General features: G+C 38.0%; 1 protein-coding gene across 2 annotated transcripts in view; it reads right to left on the bottom strand.

The window, feature by feature from the left end:
• The window catches only part of GPR158 (G protein-coupled receptor 158), a 422057-nt gene that overhangs the window by 193225 nt on the left and 202131 nt on the right, over positions 1-26701 (bottom strand). For both annotated transcript variants that reach the window (XR_010146829.1, XM_521427.9), the window contains exon 3: positions 13094-13196. Coding sequence is in view for 1 of the 2 variants with exons in the window: in XM_521427.9 (XP_521427.2) it covers positions 13094-13196 (103 nt within the window). In the remaining variant the exon portion in view is untranslated. The remainder of the gene's footprint in view (positions 1-13093; positions 13197-26701) is intronic.

Genomic DNA, 26701 nt, shown 5'->3' with positions numbered 1-26701 from the left:
TAATGGAGCTGCAGCCTTCACTCCCTGGCAGCAGTTTGTGCTCTATCCTCCAGGGACTTCTTGAATCTGAGTCAATCATGGAGATAAAGGGGAAAACGTGTCTCCATTGTCAACCTTACTCATTGATAAAGGGTTTCCAGAATCATCAACCGCCTCCATGTGCCTGCATTATGCACACTTGAGTCCAAAGCAGGTTCTCACATCTTGTGCCATGAACACAGAGGTACCTCATAGCAGAACAGGAAGTGCGAAGCACGATATGAAGAAAGGCACACCTCAACAGCACTTAAACAAAGCCATTCAAAACCTTCAGGACATGGTGATCGCAATGGGTAGAGAAAGAGATAAGGCCAAGAGCAATTTGAGATGATGAAAAAAAGGTATCCAATGCAGAGGAAAACTTGAAGAATCATAGGGCACACAAGTCAAAAACTAAGAAGTATGAGAAGCTAGGATACTGAGAAAACAATGAGTTAACTCGAGTATGAACTGGATAATTACATAAGTGAAGTCAGAGTCATTTCACTGAGTAAGATAAAGGTGTCAAGGATTCAGAAGGTCTGAGGATGGTGACTACAATGTCAAAAGTCATAGAGCACTGTAGAATAGGAGACGATAAAGTATGGGCTGTAAGATTCAGATTTGAGACACAGAGGTTAGGATTTCCCCCTTCTGGACAAGATGGAAGAACAGGGATTAAATTTACCTTCCCATCAGAAACAACCAAAAACAATGGACAAATTGAAACATGATGGTTTTACCAGGCACTGGACATTAGCAACAAAGGACAGTGAATCCTAACAGGTGCAAGCACTCCCCACACAAACCAAAATACCTTAAGAAGAAGTACAATAGAAGTTAAATTAATCAAAAAAGTATCTGTGAAGGTATTGTTTGTTTTGGAAAATAGTCCTTCTCACACAAATCTTTGCTTTCTTGCTTCAACTAAATAGGCTGACCTTTTTTCACTGGCTTAGGAAGACATTGGCAACATTTAACCTAAACAGTATACATTATTTACTTTCAATACAAATGAAACTTGAAACTTCACCCACATCAGCTAAGGTTTAATTCTCTGAGATGGGATAAGCAGAGACTATTTAGCACCTCGAATCACTCAAACTTGAAAAATATTGCAGTATGTTAACTGCTCATATATTTAAGCTTAGTCTTTGCAGGGTTAGGGTTAGGGTTTTGGGTAGAGGAGTAACATGATATGCTTTATGTAATTAAAGGATTGCTTTGGTTGTATAGAGAACATACTATAGAGGACAAGGGAAAGAGCAGGGATAGTAGTGAGAAGCTACTGTAATAATCCAGGTGAGACTTGATAGTGGCTGGGACCACAGTATAGCAGTAAAAATGGCTGCACGCAGAGTTTGAAGGTGGAGTCGACATAATTTTAGATGACTTGGTTATCATGTGAGACAGAAAGAAAAGCATCAAGGCTGTCTCCAAGGTGTTTAGTATGAATGAGTGGAAGAAAAAAGTTACCATTAACCAAGAAGGGAAAGAACATATGTGGAGAAGGCTTTGGAAGAGATCATAAGTCCAATCTTGACATGTCAGGTTAAGGAAGTCTACTTGAGATCCAAGTGGTGACATCTAAAAGGCATCTTGATACATGTGAAAAAGGCCTGCACCGAAAATAAATATTTGAAAATAATGGGCACTTAGGTAGTATTTAGAGCCACAAGACTAGATAATATTACCTAAAGAATGAATAAAAATAGCAAAGATACCTAGGGCCCCCCAATATTAATGCCAAACAAAATTCTTAATTATCCCCAAACTCTGCCTCCTATTTTACAAGAGGCAATGCATTATTTCTTTCTGTAACTGCACATGCAGAAAACTTTAACAGAAAATAAAATAACATTTTTTTTTCTGAATTTATATGCAAGTTGCCACTATGAAACAGCTAAAGCTGGTATTTTCGTCTTGGTCCCCAGGAAGCAGAACTTGAGATAAGAACTTGGACATAGATATCTGATTTAGGAGATGACTCCTAAAAGAAGGTGTAAAATATAAAAATAAGTTATTCAAAATCTAAGCTGTTGGAACTCTAAATTATTTTGAACCTTAAAGGAATGTGATCATGGGGCCCAAGTCACATAACTGGCAGCTATAACCTTTGTATCTTTGATTATAGATTAGTCTTATTCCTTACCTACATTGTTTTGTAAAATGTTGCAAGTGACTAAAAGGCACCAGAAAAGATCACCTTCCTCTTCATTGTTGATCTTAATGATCTTTATGATAGATTAACTTCTCTCCTACTAATATCTTTCTCACACAAAGACTTCATGACTATCACATTGTCATAAGATGGAATGTTAAATACAGTTTTGTAAACTGGAAAGAAAATGAAAACCAGCTGTAAAGAAAAGAAATTAAGCCAGATGGAAAAGAAAACAAATTATAACTAATTAAATTGTTGTAACTCATAAATCAACTTTTTATAGAAAATACTGCAATCCTATTAAATTTATTTGTTTTCTTCCAATAAGAAAGACATTTAACTTTTAACTTCATAGCACTGACCACAGTTTTCTGGCGTCCGTGTTTCCCAGCTGGCTATTCCCAGCTTTTTGCTTGAATAAACTCTTTTAAACTGAAATCTGATCCTTTCAACTATTTCAGGTTGACCAAAGGTAGAGTGATAGAAGGAGATCAGATATAGTAAGACAAGGAAGAAAGAAAAGGTAATAAAAGGTAGATTACTGAGTTGGATATTACTGTGGGCAAATGGGGGATCAATCCTGCTGGGATCCCTCTAAAAACTGTATACAATGTCCTTCAGATCTGACTTTCCAGAAGATGGAAGGCTGGAATATTTATGCAGCAACTACCAATCCTTTTGTTTGACAGTTATCCCAGGAAACTTCCATTTCACCACACTTCTGGGCAAGGGCTGAGCAAGCTTAGAGGGCTTCAGAGACAGCCCTGAGGCAGAAAAGAAAATAAATTCTGTGGGCACTTGAAGTTGGCTACTGGCAGCATGTTCAGTAATAGTAACTGTCTACTGTAGCTATAATCTAAGGTGAGTCAACAGTATGTGATGCAGGGCATGAAAAGCTTGTATCATAGCTTCCACGTTCCAAAGTGAGCTGTCTCTGGCAGCATTCATATAGAATAGAATTTGAATGGTGCACCCAGATTTGAACAACATGGTAATCATGTGATGGACATGGAAAAGTGAACTAACTCGGGATCTTGTAGGTCACTAAGATAACTCTAATCATGATGTTAAAGGCTTTCCTTTACATTCACAAAACAATTTACTTCCTAGAAGTAGTTTATTCTTGCCTGTGGTCATTTTTGCTCCTTTATAATACTACATCTAAATCAATTTGTTAAATATAGTAGAGAATGAAATAAATTTCTTCCAGTTAAACCACTGCACTTAAAGAGTAGAACCCTCTCTATTTCACTCTTCGTTTTGTTGATCATAACTCAACTGCTGTATGGTGGGATACTCTAAGATCTGGGCTAATCAAACTACCCAAGCAGGGCTTTTAACATCTGGAGGCCCAATAAGCTGACATCATCACCAAAGGAACAACCTTAATGTCATGTTAGCAAAAAAAAAAAAAAAAAAAAAAAAGGAAATTGTTTCTCTTGTCAGATTTTGCCAAATTCAACTAATAATTACAGATTATTGTCAAACTAAGCCATTATGAAACATTCTAAACAGTTGGGCTTAGGATCAGCCATTTATTTCTTTTTCATAACATATATCCTAGAGTTAAAAAAAAGTATCTTTTGCAATTAAAAATACAGTACCTTCTTTAAGAAATGTCTTTGTGTGGGTTAAATTTATATAATTAGTGAAAAATTAGTCTCCCTTCCTTCTCTTACTAGAAAATGTTATTTCTAAATCGGACTTAGATATCATTTCTGCATTATAATAGAAAGATATGTATCCTTTTACTAATCCAATGTTATCATTCATCTATCTTTCCTAATAACGGTCTCTTCTACATTGACGTAATTTGTTATTCACATAAATTAAGGTTCTTTCATAGTGATTGCAATGTTCTCCAATTTTGATTCACTGGGAAGACTGAGTTACTTGTCTAGATTCAACCTTTCGAAATAGAGAATCGGGGGTAGAATTTTGGAACATATGAATTGCAGACAGTATGCTGAATAGTCCACATTTGCTGTCCAAAGGTGGACTTCAATGTATTTCCTTTGCGCCATCATGGTCTAGAGATCCACGTCAACGTGGAGAGCTTTCCATGACTGATATACTCTGTCTCTGCTCAGTTCTCTCCTAAGGCCACATGCCATTGTGATTTTCTTTACTTGCCTGTTTTATTCTATTCTGCTTAGTGCTAGAGTTCCACAAATCTATACGGTATGTGAAAAGAAACTGTGAGCCCTCTAAGAATAGGACAATGGTTTTATATCTTTATTTTCCCACCTATATTAAAATTACAAAAGACAAAAATACTGGGCCATAAAATACAATCATGAATGCAGGACATAGAAAAAGCCTATACACTTTATTGTCTTCCTCAAGTAGAAGAGAAATCATAGTTAACAGGTATTCTATCTACTGAATTAGTAGCAACTAGATATAAGGTTGAAAACTGAATGTAACTCCAAACAATTCTATGGGAAATAAATTGTTGGTTAAATATTTCAATATTCATGTATAAAAGGCAACTTGTTGGAAAATAAATTATGAGCACATTTTATTCTTTGTGCTCACAAATACCATGAGATCAATTCACAAATGGCAAACAGTAACATGCCATCATAAAAAACTGCCTCTTTAACAATGTATTTAACTTCATTTGACTATCAAAATTCATGAGGTTCCAAAAGGAACACAAAGTTGTAAAAGAGAGAGAAAGCAAAACCAAAAGTCAAGAGACCTGATTTCTAAAGCTCAAAAAGCAACTAAAGTTAAACACAGAGCTTTTGATATTGAGTGTTTCCTTTAGTACTCAAAGCACAATTTAATAATCTTCTAGTTCTAAAAATAGTTTGCTGATTTATGCTGAAGTTCTCTATCTAGGAAAAGAGAACATATGCAGCTAGTAGAAATCATACTACTACTACATAATAAGAAGCTCTATTTAATGGTATCTTAAGCTTATGATTGTTTAAAAGTTTACATTCTTTGAGATAGGGGCCATGATTTATAGATGTATCTCTTTATACACTTAGCACCTCAGTAGTTTATACATATTGGATACTCAATAAACAATTGTTACTGATGAAAGTGCTCTCTCAAAAAAATAAATTAACTAATCTATAATACAGATGCTTAGTTGAAAATAATATTCAACTCACTACTTCATTGTTCATGCTCTCAAACCATGTATGCTTAAGAAATTTAATTAGTATTTTTCAAGGTGCTGGAAACAAACTAGAAAAACACATTAAGAATATGAGTTAGCACAGCTGACTTTGGCACCTATGGACAAATCTGTTTGATGCAACCACGTTGCATCAAAATTTGATTTGGAAATCTCAGTTCTGAGCAACCAGAAACACATCCTCCATGCACAGAATGCCAATCTGCCTTGCTGAAATCTAAAAACCCTTGAAGATGAGACTTAGAACTTTCAGATAAAACAAATACTTCCTGAAGACAAATGGCAAATGTATAAAGCTATATAGCTTTGGCAGTAGCAGCTGTTTAGTTTCCTATATGAGTGTTGCCTTGAGAAAAAACATAAAGGAGGACATTGGGAGAAGGTTACAGTAGCATTTACAGGCCATCTGAGGAATCTAAAACGTTCACCTGTAATTGTAAGCCTGCCAAAATAAATTGTGACAATTTGTGAACAGTATGTTAACTTATTTGCTTGCCTTAATTTTATTTCATTGACAAGAAAAAAACATAAAACTTCTAGACATTTTTGTATAAATATAGTCTTATATTTATAGAAACTAGTAAAAGTATAAACCTTAGAATGGTTAAGCAAACCACAGTGCATTTATTCAATAGAATTCTATGTAACTATTAAAATTATGTTCAAGAAAACTATGTATATTTTAAATAAATATAATTCCAAATTTTTAGAAAGATGATATATACAGACATTTGCCTACAAACTATAAACTGAAGAGAATTAAATGAAAAATAGACTTTGAATGGTCTTTAAAATTCTACTTTGTATACATTCCAAAGTTTATTGAATGAGTATATAATATTTTTATATTAAAATAATTTAAAGCCATGTCTCTTTTGATAGCAATAAATTCACTTTGGTAAGTGAATTTTAGCTCCAAATCACAAATATCTAATTAACCCACCAAAGCTACAATTATTGAAATATTTAAGTCCTTTGAATTTAAACAGATATTCTGAAAGTTAGATTTTGTAACTTATAACTGTGATATCATTTAAATTTTACAGAAAATCTACAAGAATAGTAGAAATAAATCCAATATATTCTTTACCCAGATTCATCAATTATTTACATTCTGCTGTATTTACTTTACCATTCATATTGTCTTGATAGATGTTTATAAATTTAAACGTATACTATTCTTCCTGAACCATGTGAGTATAGGATGGAGATTCTATATCCCTTTACCCATAGACACTTCAGCTAGCATGTCCTATGAAAAGGGCATCCTTGCACAAAACCACATTACAGTTATCAAAGTTGGAAATTTAATACTGATACAATATTATCATCTAATACATAGCCCATATTCAAATTTCGTCAATTGCCAGAATAATGTCCTTTGCGGCTACTTTTCTCCATCTAGGGTGAAATCTAGGATCATGCATTGAATTTACTTGCCATGTTTCTTAGCCTCTGATTTGAAACAGTTTCTCAGCATTTCTTTGTTCTTTTCGACTTTGAGATTTTTGGAAAGCACAGACCTGTTATTTTGTAGAATGTCCCTCAGTTTTGATGTGCCTGATATTTCCTCATGATTAGATTCAGATTATTAACTTTTGGCAGGAACACGATAAAAATAATGCTGTGTCCTCAGTGTAACATACCAGGAGGCACAAGGAGTCAGTTTGTCCCAATAATTGATGATGCTACTTTGATTAATTACTTGGGAAGGTGGTGTGCCACCAGTCTGTTCACTGCAGGTTACTTTTTTCTTTGTAAATAGTAATTTGTGGAGAGATACTTAGAGGCAATGTAAACACCTTGTATCTTATCAAAGTTTCTAAATTTGCTAAAAGTCAGGTAGGAATATGTTCTGAATGCTATATTTTATTTTTAAAACATTATGATTTTGTGCAAGAAATGTATTTTTACTTAGGGAAAAAAGAAAACACGGAAGCAAAAAGAAAACAAAAATTACAAATAATTCTACCATGCAAAGAAAATTGTCACTATTATGTTGGTAAATGAAGTTTCAGACATTCTTCCTACCACACAGAGCTAATTAATAGTCAAATTTCCCTGCCAGAGGTCTTTCTTTAATATTTGGGGAAAGATGATTGTTAATATAAATAAGTCTCTAATTAGCAGTCTAGTAAAGTAAAATAATGCAAATATATAAAATTATGTTAAATAAGAGGAAAAGTCTAATAAATTAGTATTTCAGCTAGTGGAGGAAAAGGAAGATTTTTGGAGGACTGAAGTGTTATATCTCAGTCCACAGCCCATTTTTAGGACAAGTGAAATGAAAGAATCTGAGATCTGGAAATGTTCAATTCGCATTTTTCATTAGTCCCTACAAATAAGACTAATGAAAAATATATGAAAATTGAGCAAATTACTGAGGCAAAAACATAAGACCGGCAATTGGATGGAGAATCTTTCTTCTACAACTAGAGTAAAACCGATTAGGACTAGGTTCCTATAATACAGTAAAAGCCTAGCTTCAGAATGAGACTACAAGGTTGAAGTCAGACCAGTGGTGAAAGTGACGATGCTATTTATGAGACTGTGGTGTTCAAGCTCTTTTAATCTATTCCGTCTAAGTTTGGAATAGATACTAGAGACTGATACTGAGCTTAGTCTACAGAAAGCAAATGTCCCGACTCCCCAGCCATGAAACAGAGTAGGAAGAGAGTGTGAGACTCAAGCAAGGCAAGAAAACTAAGACTCATCCCAGAGACAAGTCAGCCTTGCTTAACATTTGCTGTAGAGCTCAGCCAGAATCCCTAAACTGTACTGCTTTCAATGAGCTTCCCTTCTTTTTCTTCCAGAACTGCATACTCTTTATGTCTCTAATTACTTTGTTGTCTTTTTTCCTCCCGTCGCATCTTCTCATATCAATAGCACTAGAGTTAGGTAAGTAGAGATTGTCATTTCTGGATATGGGTCACTTGTAAATTTGGATTTGGAAATGTACACAGGCTGAAGTCAATCCAAAAGGCCAAAGAAATAAGAATGAAAGACTGGTACTATATCCACACAAAAGATAAAAGCAGTTTCACTGAAGACAGAATCCATACTAAGATAGATGAATGTGAGGAGGATGAGCTAGTCACAAGCTTGTGTTTCATCAACCTGGAAGGGAACAACCTGGATTTGAAGAGACAGCGAAACATCAGTACTTGGTTATTCTGAAATCCTGCTACTATCCAGATGTCAGATCCTGCTAACTCACATGTGATTACCAATTTCAAGAGCAATGCCAGGAACAAGGTCTCTGGGCTGCCAGCACAATTTCAAATCACGTTATTTGAATACATTCTGTTGGTCTTCACGAGTCATTTGTTTACTGTGGGCCTAGGTCTAAATAAAGATTTTTAAATCACTTCACATTTTAACAGAATTTTTAAGTCATATTTATATTTTCTCTAAGAGATCAGCACCACGTCTTAGCTCCTCTCTCCAAAGGGGCCACAAGACTACAAGAGATTCAGGAATTTGGGGTCTTTTGCTATATTTACAATTATAAATTAAGTAAATTTTATCTTTGCTGTATATCCTTTCTGTTTCTCCCTATTAGGCAACTAATTTCCTCCTATTGTAGAATTCATTCTCCAAAGGTCCTAGCTAAAGTCACTGGTTAACCTAATATAATAAACTATTTGAGATAAGGTGCTAAAGACCAGTGGTGCTTAGGAGCTATCTCTTTACATGCATGATTAATGTTATGTTTTTATATGTGTGTGTATGTGTATTCAATTATTTAACTGTGTATTGACCACTTATTATATGTCATGTACTGTGCTAGCAGTTTTCCATGTTAGCTCATATGTTGGGTCCCTAATGCCTTTCTTACCTTTGGTTCAAGGGCTACATGTGGTCATTCCTTATCTCACAGATACCTCATCAAGAAAGTATAAAAATAACATTCCCTATAACTTGCCTGGATACTATGATGAAGAGGCCTAATAAATTAAAACACAGAAACATGCAATATATTCTCTTATAAGCCTCAAATTAAAAAAAATATTGAGTAGTTCTTGGATGATGACCCCGGTGAGTTACAGAGCTCATATTCCTAGTCAGGTTGTTGAACTCTTTCTTTAGGACAAGAAGTGATTAATGTTGGGTTTTCATGAAACTTGACAAGGCCATCAGGAAAGATATTTTTGGTCAAAGAGTACTTTACTGCAGTGGTCCCCAACCTTTTTGGCACCAGAGACTGGTTTCATGGAAGACAATTTTTCTATGGACTGAGGTGGAGGGCATGCAGGATGACAGTTTGGGGATGAAACTGCTCCACCTCAGACCATCAGGCATTAGATTCTCATAAGGAGCATGCAACCTAGATCCCTCACAAATGCAGTTCACATTAGGGTTTGCACTTCTATGAGAATCTAATGCCACCACTGATCTGATAGGAGGCAGAGTTCGGGCGTTAATACTGTCCCACTGATATGGTTTGGCTCTGTGTCCCCACCCAAATCTCACCTTGAATTATAATCCCCCAAGTGTCAAGGGCAGGAACAGGTGGAGATAATTAAATCATGAGAGCAGTTTCCCCTATGCTATTCTCATGATAGTGAGTGAGTTCTCATGACATCTGATGGTTTTATAAGGGCCTTCCCCCTTCGCTCGACACTCATTCTTTCTCCTGCCACCCTGTGAAGAGGTGCCTTCCACCGCAGTTGTAAGTTTCCTGAAGCCTCTCTAGCCATGTGAAACTGTGAGTCAATTAAATCTCTTTTCTTTATAAATTATCCAGTCTTGACTATTTCTTCATAACAGCATGAAAATGGGCTAATACACTCACCCACTGCTCATCTTCTGCTGTGTGGCCTGGTTCCTAACAGGCCATGAACTGGCACCAGTCTGCAGCTCGAGGGTTGGGGACCCCTGCTTTACTGGCTTCAAATTACAACATGCAGCGACTGTTCTGCTCTGTCAGTGAGGAAGGTTGGTCTTGGCTAAGTATGTGCTGAGGTCAAAGCTGAATCAAAGCTAAACTCAATTATACATCATCTTCCTGAAAAGAGTGGCCTCTCTTTCATGGCTGCAATGGGTGTAACATGGGAGTTAGACTTACACAGAGAAGCAGACTTTTCTTAGAGTGTAGGTCCAGTAAGAAAACACTGGCTTTTAAAATAAGGAAGAAAGTAGGAGTGTGCAAATTAAATAAAGATAAGTTGTTAAAGGTTAACCAGTTTCTCCTGGTAGTGTTATAAGCAAATGGCATAGTCATTCTCTGATTCTACAATATTTAGATGTTTTATTTCAGTCACATAGTGGGAGCTGAGAACAAATGTGGGTAAACCAGATACAAAATACCTTCACAGAACATAAGCTAAAACCTTTTCCCTTAATCTTTCAGTGTTGAATCATATGTTATGTCTGGACCATAAACGTGAAAAATGCCAGAGTAGCTCCGGTGTCGCCATGGTCTGGCACACACACACCCAAAAGCATAATCATCCTTAAAATATATTACCAGGATTGCTATTGTATATTTGCAATTGCTGCATTACAAATGATCAAAAGTTTAGGGGCTTAAGATGTCTGTTTATTATTTCCCTGTTTCTATTGAATAGAAGTCTTGGCACAGTGTAACTGGGTTCTCTGTTTAGGGCCTCACCAGGCTGAAATCAAGGTTTTGGCTAGGCTGCGTTCTCATCTGGAGCTCATGGTCCTCTTCTGAGAGTATTCAGGCTGTTGGAAGAATTTACTTCCCTGCAATTGTAGTAGTTGAAGTCCCTGTTTTCTCATGGGCTATTAGTGGGGTTTGCTCTCAGTTCTTAGAGGCTGCTCTCAAGCCCCAACCACGTGGCTCTCTCCCAACAAGGTAGCTTACTTCTTCAAAGCCAGTAGAAGATTCTCTCTCTCCTTCCAGTCTGCTATGATGGAGTCTTAGATAAAATAATATAATCACAAAAGTGACTATATCCTCAATCTCTTATGTTGCTAAATAACAGAACCTAAGCAAGGGAGTGACTATCCCAGCAAATTCATAGATGACACCCACACTTAAGAGGATGTGGAAGCAGAACCTGGGAGGCCACCTTAGAATTCTGCCTACAACAACTCACTCAGAACAAGGACTAAACTCTGAAATATGCGGCGGAGGAGACGGCAAAATGTTTCTCACCTCCAGAACCTACAAGTTAAATGTAAACAGTCTCAAGACCAAGAATAGTGCCTTCTAAGAGAGAGAAAAAGAACTGTATAAAAATCTATAAATGTCTACCAAAATTCCCAGAGGAAGACATTCAGGTCTCAATCTCAATGAACCCTTTGAACTATGCCTCAGTGAAATCCAAATTCCTACACAGATAATAGGGCTGGCAAAGATTTATGGGTAACTATTTAAAAGAGACCTATACTCTAGTTTTAGCAACTCCCAAACCCTAACTTTCCATGAAACTACCCCTGTTACCACTACAGTCTTTCTTCTTGGGTATTATATCCAATAGCTATAAGGTGATGTGGCAAGAGTTTATTCTCCGGAGAAAGAATAATACTCAATACTTGAATTGTAACACTGACATTTTCTGGAGTAGGAATAAAATAACCAGATGACCAAGTTTCAATTCTGGAATAGAAGCCCTGTATAATCACTTCCGTTTGAATGTGGGTGGATCCATAAATATGATGGGACATTCTCTCTTTTGGTTGGGCTATGTTATATGCTGAAGTGATAGGAGAGGCACTCCCATGATTATACTATGTCATTTAAGACTCTGTCTTAGCAGGTGAGGGAGATTCTCCTGGTAGCCTTGAAAAAGGAATCAGCCATGTTGTGAAAGGGTAACGTAGCTAGGTCTTGAGGGAACTTTTAGGAACTAAGAGTGACCCCAGGCTGACATCCAGCCAGAAAATAAGGGCCTCAGGCCTACAAATGCAAGGAACTGAATTCTTCCAACAATCCTAAGGAGCTTTGAAGAGGACCCTGAGCCTCTGAGAAGATCACACCCAAGTGAGACCTTTATTTGATTTTATTTTTATTTTTTGAAACTATAAATTTCTACATGTAATATTTTATTATTAACTTTATGAAGACATGGCTCTGGTCATGATTGTTTATAGGGGTCAGATAATGCAAATAACAGCAAGTAGACTTGTATTTTTTTGAAGATGATCTCTGCATTGTATTATTATTATTATTGAGACAAGGTCTCACTATGTTGTCCAGGCTGGTTTTGAACTCCTGAGCTCAAGCGATCCTCCCACCTCAGCCACCCAAATTGCTAGGATTACAAGCGTGAGCCACTATACCCAGCCAACCTCTTGATTTTAGAGTGGTGAAACCTTGAGTTTAGGACCCAGCTAACCCAGAACTAGGAACCTAACCAATGGAAACCGTATGATAACGAATTTGTGCTGCTTTAAGCTGCTCACTTTATGGTAACTTTTTATGCAGCATTAAAAACATATAAACACCTTCTTAAATAAAATAAACTGACAAAATTAGTTTTAGGAACTTTCTGTAGCAGCATCTTTCAATAACTAAATCCCCATTGGTCTTACCAGATAGCTACAATATTTTCAGACTGTTAAAATGTATTAAAAACTAACATATACCTATGAATATTTTAGGTATATTTTAGTGGTTCTCCAGAGCATTGTAGATGACAAACTAAAACTAAAACTCCTTAAGTGATGAAAGAATGCCAAACCAATGATTATTCAACCATATAACTCCAACAAGGACAAAAGAAAATCTTTGTAATAATAGCATATATGATGTATATACATATATATACATAGAAACAAAGGGCACTTACTCCGAAAGTTGTTCACTGGTAAGACTCCAGGATGATAGAATCCTGCTTTGCAAATGCACTCATAGGCTCCAAGAACGAATCCTAGGCCTTTAATTGGCATACACTATGAAGAAGAAAAGACAGCAACATAGTTGATCATGGCTTATCTCATGGTATAAAGGCTCGCAGATATCCATCATTGCAAATGGTAACAGAAAACTAACACATTTTCCAGAAATAAAACAGCTCTTTTTTGAACTTTTCAGTTTTGTTGTGCCAACAATTTTTTTTTAGAAGCAGTAAATTAAGTTTCCTTTCTAAATTTATGCCATTACAGCTGCAGTTGCACACATCTTTACTTCCTGTGGCAATGGAATGAGTTAATTACTAGACATAGTTTTTCTTTTTAATGCCTCACATATCATCTTATTGCTTTAAGAAATTGTTCCAAAGCCTATAAGAGTATTTCAAAAGTGATTCCATACTGAATGTTTCTATCAAAGCAAAGGTAGGTAGGTGGGTAGATAGGCAGGCAGGTAGGTAAACAGATATGTAAAATTTAAGATGTGAAAATTGCTTTTATGAATTAAAGAGTCATCAAATTTTATCCTGGAATCAATCAAAATAACACAAATTGATAAAATAATAAAACAAGTAAATTTAAAAATGCAAATTTAGAAGATAAAAATAAAGATGAATTAATTATTCCGGGGCTGTTTACCTAAAATCTGTTTAATAGATAAATGTTTTACATATACATATAAGGAAGAAAAACAGCTTTCAAAATATTTCACTATCATAAACAATAGACATCTCCCCAAAATTTAATCTTGACTTCTTTCAAGGGTCAAGGATATAACCTAGCAAGCAAAAGATATAATTTTAACCAAGTAAAATTTAGCTTAACCTACTTCATTTTTGCTACATTTAATTACATAGCAAGGAATAACTTCTACTAAACTACAAAAACTACATCAGTAAAACTGGAGCATTTAAATAATCTAACCAACACTGAAATTTCTTTCATGATATTGCTCTACCATGATTCCAACACATTGCCTTTTTACCACTATAATCTATTAAAGGAACTTAGAATCTAGTGAATTTAAGAATTATAAGATGTCCCTCTTTTCAGAGGCCCTTGAGATAAAATTTTAAATAATTTAAATAATTCCATAATCTAAGCTTAAATGATTAGCATTAAGATCAATATTACATATCACAAAAACTCCAGCAATTAGATAAGTATTTGTATGTAAGATAAAAAAGCTAATACTTATTCTAAAGTCAGAGATGCAGCAAGAAATCTCTGAAAAAGAGCTCTCTAAAGGACCTTCTTGAATATTTTAATTTCATTAATACCCTCTTCTTTTCCATCTAACACACACATATCCAATTTATATGCTGCAATTGAAAACACATTTCCTAACCCAGAGCAAAATAAAATAGCAAAAGAGTACCAGTCAATTCAACTGAGTTAGCAAGTATTTAGGAAATAACCGCAGCATGCATAAAGAATGCATACAGAACCTAATCAAAATAACATGTACTGTTTATAAAGCTCCAGTTATACAATAGGTCAAATCATATTTCTAAACTATGTAAATAAAAGAAGTAATTATAACATGTATTTAGGAGAAGCACTAGTATTATGGAAAGAGCATATTAGTTGTGGTCAGTCAGAAAAGATAAATTTGAAATCTGACTTCGTCACTTCCCAACCATGTGGATTTGGGCTGTTCTCTTAACATCTCTGAGCCTTACTGTCTTTAATTAATGAGAATAACTATTCCACCAGACACAGACATAGTCTGAAAAAGGTAGCGCCACCATGATGGCCTAATGGGTTAAATACAGGGTATAAGAGGAAAAGAAAAATAAAGGATGACTCCAGCGTTTTTGGCCTGAGCAAACTTAAGTATGGAGTTGTCATTTAACTGATCTGAGAAAGTCTTTAGATTTAGGGAAAAGATCAGAAGTTCAGTTTTGGAAATGCTCACGGTGAAGTGATTATTCAAAAATTTAGATCTACATCTCAAATAGGTAGTTTGATAAACTAGTATGAAGTTTAGAAGAGATGTCTGGGCTGTATAATTTGTGAATCATTTGTATAAAGATCATAGATAAATCCGTGAGATTAGATAAGGCTAAATCACTAAGCAGTGCCTTCAGTCAGCAAAGGAAACAGATCCAAAAATATGAGAGTAATCCGGCTGCAACATCTGCCACCTCATTGATTGCCAGGACTGATTCAGCTAATCTGGCTGACTTGGCAGGTGTCTTTTTCCTTCCTCGCTACTCCATGTGTGTCCTTCCTGAAGCTACTTGCTAGGTCAAAGAGGATGACCTTCCCAAATAGAGGAGAACCATTCTTCACTCAAGGGTACACAAGCTGCTGTGTTCCCCTGCTAGAACCTCTAAACATACTATCAGGAAATAGATCCAAGTGGTGAGACTCGGGACACTTCAGAGCTAAAATGTTAGGCAGAAAGAAAGAATCAAAGGATCCTGAGAGGAGCAATTCAATGGGGTATCATTACTTCCGTTACGACGTCGCGATACTACGAATATAGCATGTGGAGTTTGTTATAAGTTAGACTTACTAAATATTCATCCAGCAAGGATTTGTAAACTAAGGTAAACCAGGTAAACTAAGTCTTAGATACTAAGACTACATTAGAATTCTTGAAATATTTTACCTTGCTGAAATTCAGAGGTTAATGCTATTCATTAGAACATAGAACATCACTGATTTCATGATGATATGACTCAGCACTGCAACAGTGACTCAGTTGAGAATTTTAAATTCTTATGGAAGATCTGAAAGTTTATTGTAATTAAAGTATCTCTCTGCTATAAACTAACTCTACAGCCAACATAAAAAATGAATGTTTAAAAAATTGAATTGATTAGATCTGGTACATATTGCCAAATAAAATATTCCTTGAACTTGAAAGAAATGCCTCCTGATTTTATTACATAAAACACAGAAACATGAATTATTAGCTACCTCAAACTTGTTATTCTATTAATAAATAATTTTATGATCTCAAAGGAAAGAAAAAAAACTTTGTCAATTAAAATCAATAAAAGCAGATCATCCTGCTGTACTGACTCCACCTCCAAGACAGCAGGGCCTGTACGGAACCAAATGTGCTACTGTTTTCATGCTTTTGCCTTGAAGTATACAAGTGGTCTTGGCTTATTTTTTTTTTTATGAAGAATTGTAAATTTTCAATAAACTTGCAAGGCATATTTTCTTGCTGTACCCACCACCATGATTCCCTCGCTACTTCATCTCTGTTACCTCCTAAACAAAATTATACATTTTTAAGATTAGGAAATTAGTTTAGTTAACCTAGTTTAAAAAAAAAAACTGTAAATATAGTGATGCTCAACTAATGTTTAGTTTGGGTTTAGGCTGAGGGGCTGCTTGTTAAGTAGCACTTGTTTCTCCTCCATGAGGGTAGCTGCTCCATGAGTAGCCTTTGATAAAAATTGATAAAAATATAAAAATTAAGAGTTATTGCTATGGGATCCTTGGAGTGTCATTTTGCCAGCCAGAAACCTCTGTGGCCAGTGGCTCCTCGGCCTGACTTTTGCTCTGGCCTGCTAGGCACATTATGCCCACTCAGCCTGGAAGGCTGCCCTTGGCTCCTGCTACCAGCCTGGATCCCACACCTGCCAAGGGCAAGCCAGGTGTGGAGCAGTGGGGGTGTGTGAGTGAGTGTGGGGTCCACACACTGTGTGCAGCAAGGCACACCAGCTGCAGAAGGGAGGACAGCTCTAGGCACTGGCAAGGGCACTGGCTCCCTGTGAGACTGCAGCTGAACCAGGTGTACCATAAGCAGCTTCGATGGCTGTATTAGTCCACTCTCATGCTGTTATAAGAACATACCCAAGACTGGGTAATTTATAAAGGAAAGAGTCTTAATTGACTCACAGTTCCACATGGCTGGGGAGGCCTCACAATCATGGCGGAAGGCAAAAGAGAAGCAAAGGCACATCTCACATAGCAGCAAGCAGGAGAACGTGTGCAGGGGAACTGCCCTTTATAAAACCATCAGATCTCGTGAGACTTATTCACTTTCAAGATAACAGCATGGGAAAAACTCACCCCCATGATTCAATTACTTCCTACCAGTTCCCTCCCATGATATATGGGGATTAGGATAGGAACAATTCAAGAGGAGATTTGGGTGGGGACATAGCCAAACCATATCATTCCACCCCAGCCCCTCCCAAATCTCATGTCCTCACATTTCAAAACAAATCATGCCTTCCCAACTGTTCCCCAAAGTCTTAATTCATTTCAGCATTAACTCAAACGTCCACAGTCCAATGTCTAATCTGGGACAAGGTAAGCCCCCTCCGCCTATGAACCTATACGATCAAAAACAAGTCAGTTACTTCCTGGATACAATGGGGTTACAGGCATTGGGTAAATACACCCATTCCAAATGGGATAAATTGGCCAACATAAAGGGGCTACAGGCCTCATGAAAGTCTAAAATCCAGCAGGACAGTCAAATCTTAAAGCTCCAAAATGATCTCCTTTAACTGCATGTCTCACAACCAGGTCATGCTGATGCAAGAAGGGGTTCCCATGGTCTTGGGCAGCTCTGCCTCTATGGCTTTGCAGGGTAAAGTCCACCTCCCGGCTTTCATGGGCTAGTGTTGAGTGTCTGTGGCTTTTCCAGGCACACAGTGCTAGCTGTTGGTGGATCTACCATTCTGAGATCTGGAGGATGGTGGTCCTCTTCTCACAGCTCCACTAGTCAGTGCCCCAGTGGGGACGCTGTGTTGGGGTTCCCACCGCACATTTTCCTTCTGCACTGCCCTAGAAGAGGTTCTTCATGAGGGACCCACCCCTGCAGCACACCTCTGCCTGGACATCCAGGTGTTTCTATGCATCCTCTGAAATCTAGGCAGAGGTTCCCAAACTTCAATTCTTGACTTCTGTGCACCCACAGGCCCAACAACACGTGAAAGCCGCCAAGGTTTGGGGCTTGACCCTCTGAAGCAATGGTCTGAGCTGTACCTTGGCCCCTTTTAGCCACAGCTGACACACGGGGCACCAAGTCCTAAGACTGCACAAAGCAGGGAAGCCCTGGAGCCAGCCCACGAAACCATTTTCTCCCCCTGGGCCTCCAGGCCTGTGATGGGAGGGACTGCCATGAAGACCTCTGACATGCCCTACAGACATTTTTCACCATTGTCTTGGTGATTATGCAAATTTCCGCATTTCCTTGTTACTTATGTAAATTTCTGCAGCCAGCTAGAATTTCTTCTCAGAAAATGGGTTTTTCTTTTTTACTGCATTGCCAGGCTGCAAATTTTCCAAAATTTTATGCTCTGCTTCTCTTTTAAACACAAGTTCCAATTATAAATCATATCTTTGTGAATGAATAAAACTAAATGCTTTTAAAAGCACCCAGGTCATCTCTTGATCACCTTGCTGCTTAGAAATTTCTTCTGCTAGATACCCTAAATCCTCTCTCTCAAGTAAAAAGTTCCACAGATCTCTAGGGCAGGGGCAGAATGCCACCAGTCTCTTTGCTAAAACATAGTAAGAATCACCTTTGCTCCAGTTCCCAACAAGTTCCTCATCTCTATCTGGAACAGCTCAGCCTGGACTTCATCGTCTATATCACTATCAGCATTTTGGTCAAAACCATTCAACAAGTCTCTAGGAAGCTCCACACTTTCCCACAGCCTTCTGTCTTCTTCTAAGCCCTCCAAACTGTTCCAATCTCTATCTGTTACCCAGTTCTAAAGTAAATTCCACATTTTAGGGTATCTTAATAGCAGTACCCCACTCTACCGGTACCAATTTACTGTATTAGTCTGTTCTCAAGCTGCTATAAGGATATACCCAAGACTTATAGAGGAAAGAGATTTAAAAGACTCACAGTTCCACATGGATGGGGAAGCCTCATAAATATGATGGAGGGCAAAAGAGGAGCCAAAGCATGTCTTACATGGTGGCAGACAAGAGAGCATGCGAAGAGGAACTGCCCTTTATAAAACCATCAAATCTCATGAGACTTATTCACTATCATGAGAACAGCATGGAAAAAACCTGCTCCCATGATTCAATTACCTCCCACCAGGTCCCTCCAACAACACATGGGGATTATGGGAGCTAAAACTCAAGATGAGACTTGGGTGGGAATAAAGCCAAACCATATCAACAGCTAACACCAAGAAACGTGGTGTGGTGCCCAGAAGCTTGGGGATGCCAGGAACCACAGAGACCTAAAAAGGACGTCACAGCCTTGGCTCAGGGAGCTTCCAGGTCTGGGATCCCCAAAGGGCCACAGCTCTTCTTTCCTTCTCTATTCTTTCCTTCTTGTCACCCACAATATGGCATGCAAGGGGCGTGTTTCAGCCCTGTTTGTGTTACAGCTTTTTTAGCCCCACCATTCAGCGGGTCCCAAGTTCTTGTACTCCATCCAGGAAGAATGTACACAGACAACTGGAGGGTCAACAAGATAAAGAGGAGTTTTACTGAGCAATAGAACAGCTCAGAGGAGATCTGCAGTGGGGTACTCCTCTCTGTAGCCAGAGTGTTCCAACGAGTGTTCAGCTCTCAGCAAAGAGGCTCCTCTCTGTGAGGCAGGTCATCCTGATGATTGTGGAGCTCTCAGCAGAGAGGTTAATTTCTTTCTGCAACTGGATATCCCATTATCTCCTCAGCCCTCAGCAAAGAGGAGACCCTGCGGTGGGCAGCTCCTCTCTGCAGTTGGTTGTCCCATCATCTCCTTAAGTCTGGCTGAGTGCAGGGCTTTTATGGGCCTCAGCAGGGAGGAAGTACATGTCCATTGGTCCATGGGTGGCCATGGACAGGTCCAGAAAAGGCACCACCTCCCCTGTCTGAAGGTGGGGCTTCACTGGGGACCCTCCCCTCTTCTTCCCAGGATCTTGTCTGATGCCTGCCACCATTCATGGCACCCAGGCTGTTTGTGCCAAGGGATGCCTGCAGGCCAGTGCCAAGCTGCCCTCAGCACCCACTGGGCCTCCCTCCCATGCTCATTGGTGCCCAAAGTCTAGAGGGGGCCAAGGTGGCAGGGGCTGGCCTGTCAGCACTGTCCCAAGCAAGCACACACCCTGTCAGGTTGCAACAGCACCTGGGCTCAGCCTCAACTTTGCTCCATGATTGGAGTGGGCACTGAAAGCAAAGAGAGGCCAGGCAACGGGAGCAGACACCTCCAAGCCTGTGTGGGCAAGGGAGGGGGCCTTCCCAGGCCCCCCAAGAGTGCAAAATGCCTGGGTCTGCAGCCACAACTTGGGCAGCTGCAGCCACACATGGGAGTGCAGGAATCTTGCCTGCTCCCAGCTCCCACTGGCTCCATGGAGCACAGCACTGCCCCAGACCCAGCTCCACCTCTGCCCGCCCTTCATGCCTGACCATGCTGCTCCTCCACCAGCAGGTGACCTGGCCTGGCCTCATTGCGATGGCTCCCAGGGCAATGGGTGAGATGCAGGTGGTACGGTGGACCTGGCCAACCCCACAAAAATGACTCCAATGTTCCTGGGGCCAGCCCCATAAGTCCTGGCTGCACCTTTGGCCTGGTGCTTATGGGCCCGTGGGACATGGCAGGGAGCAAGGTTGAGGCCACAGCAGAGGCTCTGGGCCTGGGAACAGATTCTGTCTGGCCATGCAAGGGTTGGGGTGGTGCGGTTGACTGCCTCAGGGACTCAGGCCACAGAGGACCCACTGCCGCCACTGCTGCTCCCACAACCACTCCTGCTGCCACCGCTCTCACCTCACCAATGCAGCTGGCATAATGACAGCAGCTGCTCTGGATGGCCCACGATTGCCGTCATTATTGTACCCCTGAATAAGGAAGCTGCTTACAATATTGGAAGCCTACTTTGATGAACCTTAACAAGCCACCAGCAGAGATTTACAAAAGACAGCTCTTAAGAACTCACAATCAAATCCAGGTTCCTAGGAGCAGACCAGATCCAATTGCTTAAGATATGGTGGTCAAGAGTTTAGAGTGAAGTGGATAAATATCTAGAAACATACACGCTATCAAGATTGAATCATAAATAATAAAAAAGAACAGATATATAACTAGTAAGGAGATTAAATTCAGTAATCAAAAAACTTCCCAATAAAAAAGTGCCCATAACCACATGTCTTCAATGGAGAATTCTACTAAACATGTATAAAAGAATAAACAACAATCTTCCTTAAACTCTTGCAAAAAATTGAAGAGAAGCCCAGGCACGGTGGCTCACACCTGTAATCCCAGCACTTTGGGAGGCTGAGGCAGGTGGATCATGAGGTCAGGAGATCGAGACCATCCTAGCCAACATGGTGAAACCCTGTCTCTGCTAAAAATACAAAAATTAGCCAGGCGTGGTGGCGTGTGCCTGTAGTCCCAGCTACTCAGGAGGCTGAGGCACAAGAATCACTTGAACCCAGGAGGTGGAGGTTGCAGTGAGCCGAGATCACGCCACTGCACTCCAGCCTGGGTGACAGAGCAAAACCCTGTCTCAAAAAAAAAAAAAAATTGAAGAGAAAGGAACATTTCCAAACGCATTTTATGATGTCAGCACTATACTATACCAAAGCCAGATAAGTATACTGTTGGAAAAGAAAACAATAGACAAACATTTCTGATGAATATTGATGCAAAAATCTCAAACCAAATTCAACAGAAATTCAACAGACATTAAAAAGGATTATACACCACAAACAAGTGGGATTCATTTCTAGAATTCAAGGATAGTTAAACACACAAAAAGCAATCAGTGTAGTTACACACATCAACAGAATGAGGGACAAAACCAAACGATCATCTCAAGTGATGCAGAGAAAGCATCTGACACAATGCAACACCCTTTTATGATAAAAACACCCAACAGACTAAAAATAGGAGGAAATTACCTCAACATATTAAAGATCATACATGAAAAACCACAGATAACATCATACTCAATGGTAAAAAACTGAAAACTTTTCCTCTAAGCTCAGGTACAAGGTGTGAAAGCCTTCTCTCTCCACTTTCACGAAACATAGTACTGTAAGTCCTTGCCAGAACAATTTAGTCAAGAAAAAAAACTAAAGGGCATCCAAAAAGGAAATTAAAAAGTAAAATTATCTTTGTTCACAGATGACAAGATCTTATATAATTTGAGGGTAGAAAACCCTGAAATTCCACACACACAAAAACTACTAGAACTAATAAATGTATCCAGCAAACGTGTAGGATACAAAAATCAACATGCCAAAATTGGTTGTTTCTATATACTAACAATGAATAATCCAAAAGTAAGTTTAGAAACAGTCTCATTTACAATAATATCAAAAAGAATAAAATGAAAATATCAAAAAGAATAAAATGATTAGGAGTAACCAAGAAGGTGAAAGAAGTATACTCTGAGAACTGTAAAATATTGCTGAAAGAAATGTTAAAAGATATAAAGAAGTGACAGTGACATCCAGTGTTCATGCAACACTGAATTGAAAGATTTAATATTGTTAAAATATCCATACTATTCAAAGCAAAGCAAACCTACAGATTGAATGTAATCCATATCAAAATCCTAACAACATTTTTTGCAGAAATCGAAAAAATGTCCTAAACTTATATGGAATCCCAAGGACCCGAAATCATCAAAACAATCTTGAAAAAGAATTAAGTAGGAGGCATCACACTTTCTGATTTCAAAACACATTACAAAGCTATAGTAATCAAAACAGTGTGGTACTGGCATAAAGACAGACATATAGACAAATGGAATAGACAGCCCAGAAATAAACCCTTACGTATAATGTTCAAATTGTCTTCAACAACTCAGTGAGGACAGGACATTCTCTTCAACAGATGGTATTTGGAAAATGGAATATGCACATGCAAAAGAATAAAGTCAGACCTTTACCTAACACCAAACACAAAACTTAATCAGTATGATTTAAGACTTAAACATAACACCTAAAACTATAAAACTCTAGAAGAAAAATGGGAAAAGCCTTATGACATTAGATTTGGTAATGGTTTCTTGGATATGACATCAAATCCACAACCAACAAAACCAAAAATAGACAAATGGGACTACACCAAATTTAAAAACTTATTTGCATCAAAGAATGCAATACAATCAACAGAATGAAAAGTCAGCCTACAGAATGGGAGAAAACATTTGCAAACCATGTATCTGATAAAGGGCTAATATCCAGAGCACATAAAGAACTCCTGCAACACAATGACACAGAAAAACAAATAACCTGATTTTAAGTGGGCAACTTTCTGCAAAGAAAATATACCAATGGCCAATAAGCCAATGAAAAGATGTTAAACACCACTAAATACTTAGAGAAATGCAAATCAAAACCACAATGAGATATTATCCCACCTCCATTAGTATGGCCACTATCAAAAAATTATAATAATAATAAATGTTTCTGAGGATGTGGAAAAAATTGGAACCCTTGTGCACTGTTGGTGAAAACATGAAATGGTGTAGCCACTATGGAAAACAGTATGAAGGTTCTCAAAAAAATTAAAAATAGAATTACTGTATGATCTTGCAATCCCTTTTTGGTATGTATCCAAAATAATTGAAAGCAGGAACTTGAAGAGCTATTTGCATATCCATATTCATAGTGGCACTATTTAAAATAGCCAAGAGTTGTAAGTAACCCAAATACCCATCAACAAATAAATGGATAAACAAAATGTGATATATAAAAATAATGGAATATTATCCAGAATTGAAAAGAGAAGGAAACTCTATCATCTGCTTCAACATGGTTGAACATAGAGGACATTATGCTAGGTGAAATAAACCTAGCACAAAAAGCCAAATACTCTATGATACCACCTATATGTGGTACCTGAAGTAGATAAACTCATAGAAATAGAAAGTGGAATGGTGTTTTCCAAGGGTTAGGGGCAAGGGAATATGAGGAGTTGTTCAATGGGTGTAGAGTTTCCATTTTGCAACATGAAAAATTTTTAGAGCTCTGTCACACAACAATGTGAATATAAATAACATTACCAAATTGTACAGTTAAATAGGTTAAGATAGTTAGATTTTTATATTATGTATTTTTACCACAATTAAATTTTTAAAAAAATATTTTAGAGCAAAATGATCTTTCTAGTTCAAAGATGTGTATGTAAACATTAAAGGTCGTATTGCAATCAGCATGATGTATATCTCATCTCACATACCTCAGACTGCCAACTCCTGGTAAACATAATTGCAGAGCAAAACCTGGTCAGCCTGACAGTCAAGAAGATTTGTATGGAGATATTACTGAGAAGTGGAATGGCTAAAATGAAAGCTAAGATGAGGTGCATACAGGGAAGACTTGTTTGGCATTTAACAGAAATAATACTTGTGCCGAAAAACCACATTTATAAATAATTCTGAAAAAAACTAACTTGGACTGAAAAGAGGCGTCAGAAAAAAAAAATCAAATAAATAAAGTTTATGTAATTCCAAATCTTCTAGAAATGGACCTTTAAATGCCTTTTTAAAATTTTTGTTTTGGAATTTTCCTAAAATGTAAAATTCTTTCTGATTTCTCTAAACTGAACACCATGAACAGAATTTAACATCTTCATGAGTCAGAATCATTACTCTGAACAATAGGTACTGAATTGTGTTGAAATTCACTAATGCCCTCTGGAGCCATTGAAAGTTTATGGCTATTTTCTCACACATTAAATAGCCCAGAGTGCTGTACTTTTTGAGTTCTTATGCTTAGTTTTCATGGTTTTTTATTCTTTATTTTGAGCTAGCAGCTCAAAATTTTATCCTAAAATATAGGCTATTTTAATCCTAAAATATAGACTTAACTCTACAAATGTCTTTTCTCCCTTTCAAATCATAGTTACAACTGCCTGTATATCTGGAAACTAGATCGCAAAGCATGCAGGGTATATGAGATAATAAATAATAAAGTAAGGGTAAATAAGATAATAAATAGTTAATATTTACTGTTTACCACATACCAGGCACTGCTGCACAAGTATTAACTCAATTCTATAGCGACTCTATTATTATTTCCATTTTAGAGAGGAGAACTTTGAGGAACAAACTGCTAAAGTAACTTGCCCAAAACCACACAGCTAGCAACTGGCTGAGCCATGATTCAACCCCAAGGGTGTGGCTCCAAAGAGTATCAGTCACTGCCTAGGAAGTATAGGCTCACAGAAGTATTCCATAAATGAGGAACAGATGCTAGTGCATGGTCACTTTACAGTCTATTTTGATTGTTTCAACTTTTTTTTTCTATTCTTCTTGGTTTCAGGCAGTATTCCAGATGGACCAGTTTGCTGGAATCATTAAGCTTCAAATAAGGGAAGATTATTAATTTGAAAATGTACATATGAAATATACTTTAAGAAATGCAATTAAGTCCCACACCTGTTACAATTTTTACAAATGAATCTCTCTCTTCCCAATGCAGAGTTCCTCAACTCAAATCTTAGGAAACAAACCTTCATTTCAGGGCATCCAGGTGAAGTGCCTTTTCTCCGCCTAGATTTCCTGAAAACGAAACCCCCCTTGTGCCTCAGGTAAGTCTCCGCAGTGGAAACAAAGGTGTTTCTATGGCAGTCTGGTCTGTCACTTCTTTTTTGCTTTAGTGGCAAATGCATAGCTCTCCTTTGTTTTGACCGGAGCCTTATCTAATTCCGGCAAGTTTCCTGCTGTATTAGCCTTATTCAAAAAGCAGATGGCAACACCACAGAGGCAAAAAGAAAGATTAAAAGCTTGACGCTAGCAAGATGAAGTAGAAATGGAGGCTTCTAGATTTTTAAAAAGGCAGCAGCTTTTAATATTTTTTTACTCCTTCTTTGTAACTTATGAAGAAATACTTTAAAATGTTGAATCTTCTCATCTGGGCCGGGAGCGGCGGCTCATGCCTGTAATCCCAGCACTTTGGGAGACGGAGGCAGGTGGATCGTGAGGTCAGGTGTTCGAGACCAGCCTGGCCAACATAGTGAAAGCCCATCTCTACTAAAAATACCAAAAATAAGCCGGGTGTGGTGGCAGGCACCTGTAATCCCAGCTACTCAGGGGGCTGAGGCAGGAGAATCGCTTGAACCTGGGAGAAGGAAGGAGGTTGCAATGAGCCGAGATCATGCCACTACACTCCAGCCTGGGCGACAGTGTGAGACTCCATCTCAAAAAAATAAATAAATAAAAATAAAATAAAATAAATAAATAAATGAATCTGCTCATCTGGGAGTGGGTTTGGGGAGACTTTGTACTAAAACAGGTCAATTATATTAACATTCAGTAGCCTCTTTCCCACAACTATTTGCAAGTTTATTAAAGCCAAAGGAAAACACTCATACAGGAAATCTAAAAGGCCTCCTGGTAATCATAGGGTACACATCACTCACATATTTTACCAAACCACCTTCCAGGAAAACAAGAACCCATGAATAACAAATAATGCAGTATTTCACAAGGGAGAAAAAGAACATCTTATATCTATTATTCAGCAGCTGTCAAAACCCAGTTTTAAAAGTATGATAAACTGGGGTAGGGTTGGGGGCAGAAGAGAGGATGTTTTATTTTATGACATCGTTAAAATTAAAAAAGAAATTTTTCTATTATTAATTTTTGAAATGTTCTTATGTTCGATGGAGCCAG

This window comes from Pan troglodytes, chromosome 8 (genome assembly GCF_028858775.2).
Source record: "Pan troglodytes isolate AG18354 chromosome 8, NHGRI_mPanTro3-v2.0_pri, whole genome shotgun sequence".
Classification (NCBI taxonomy): domain Eukaryota; kingdom Metazoa; phylum Chordata; class Mammalia; order Primates; family Hominidae; genus Pan; species Pan troglodytes.
This window is presented reverse-complemented; position numbering and strand designations above follow the sequence as displayed.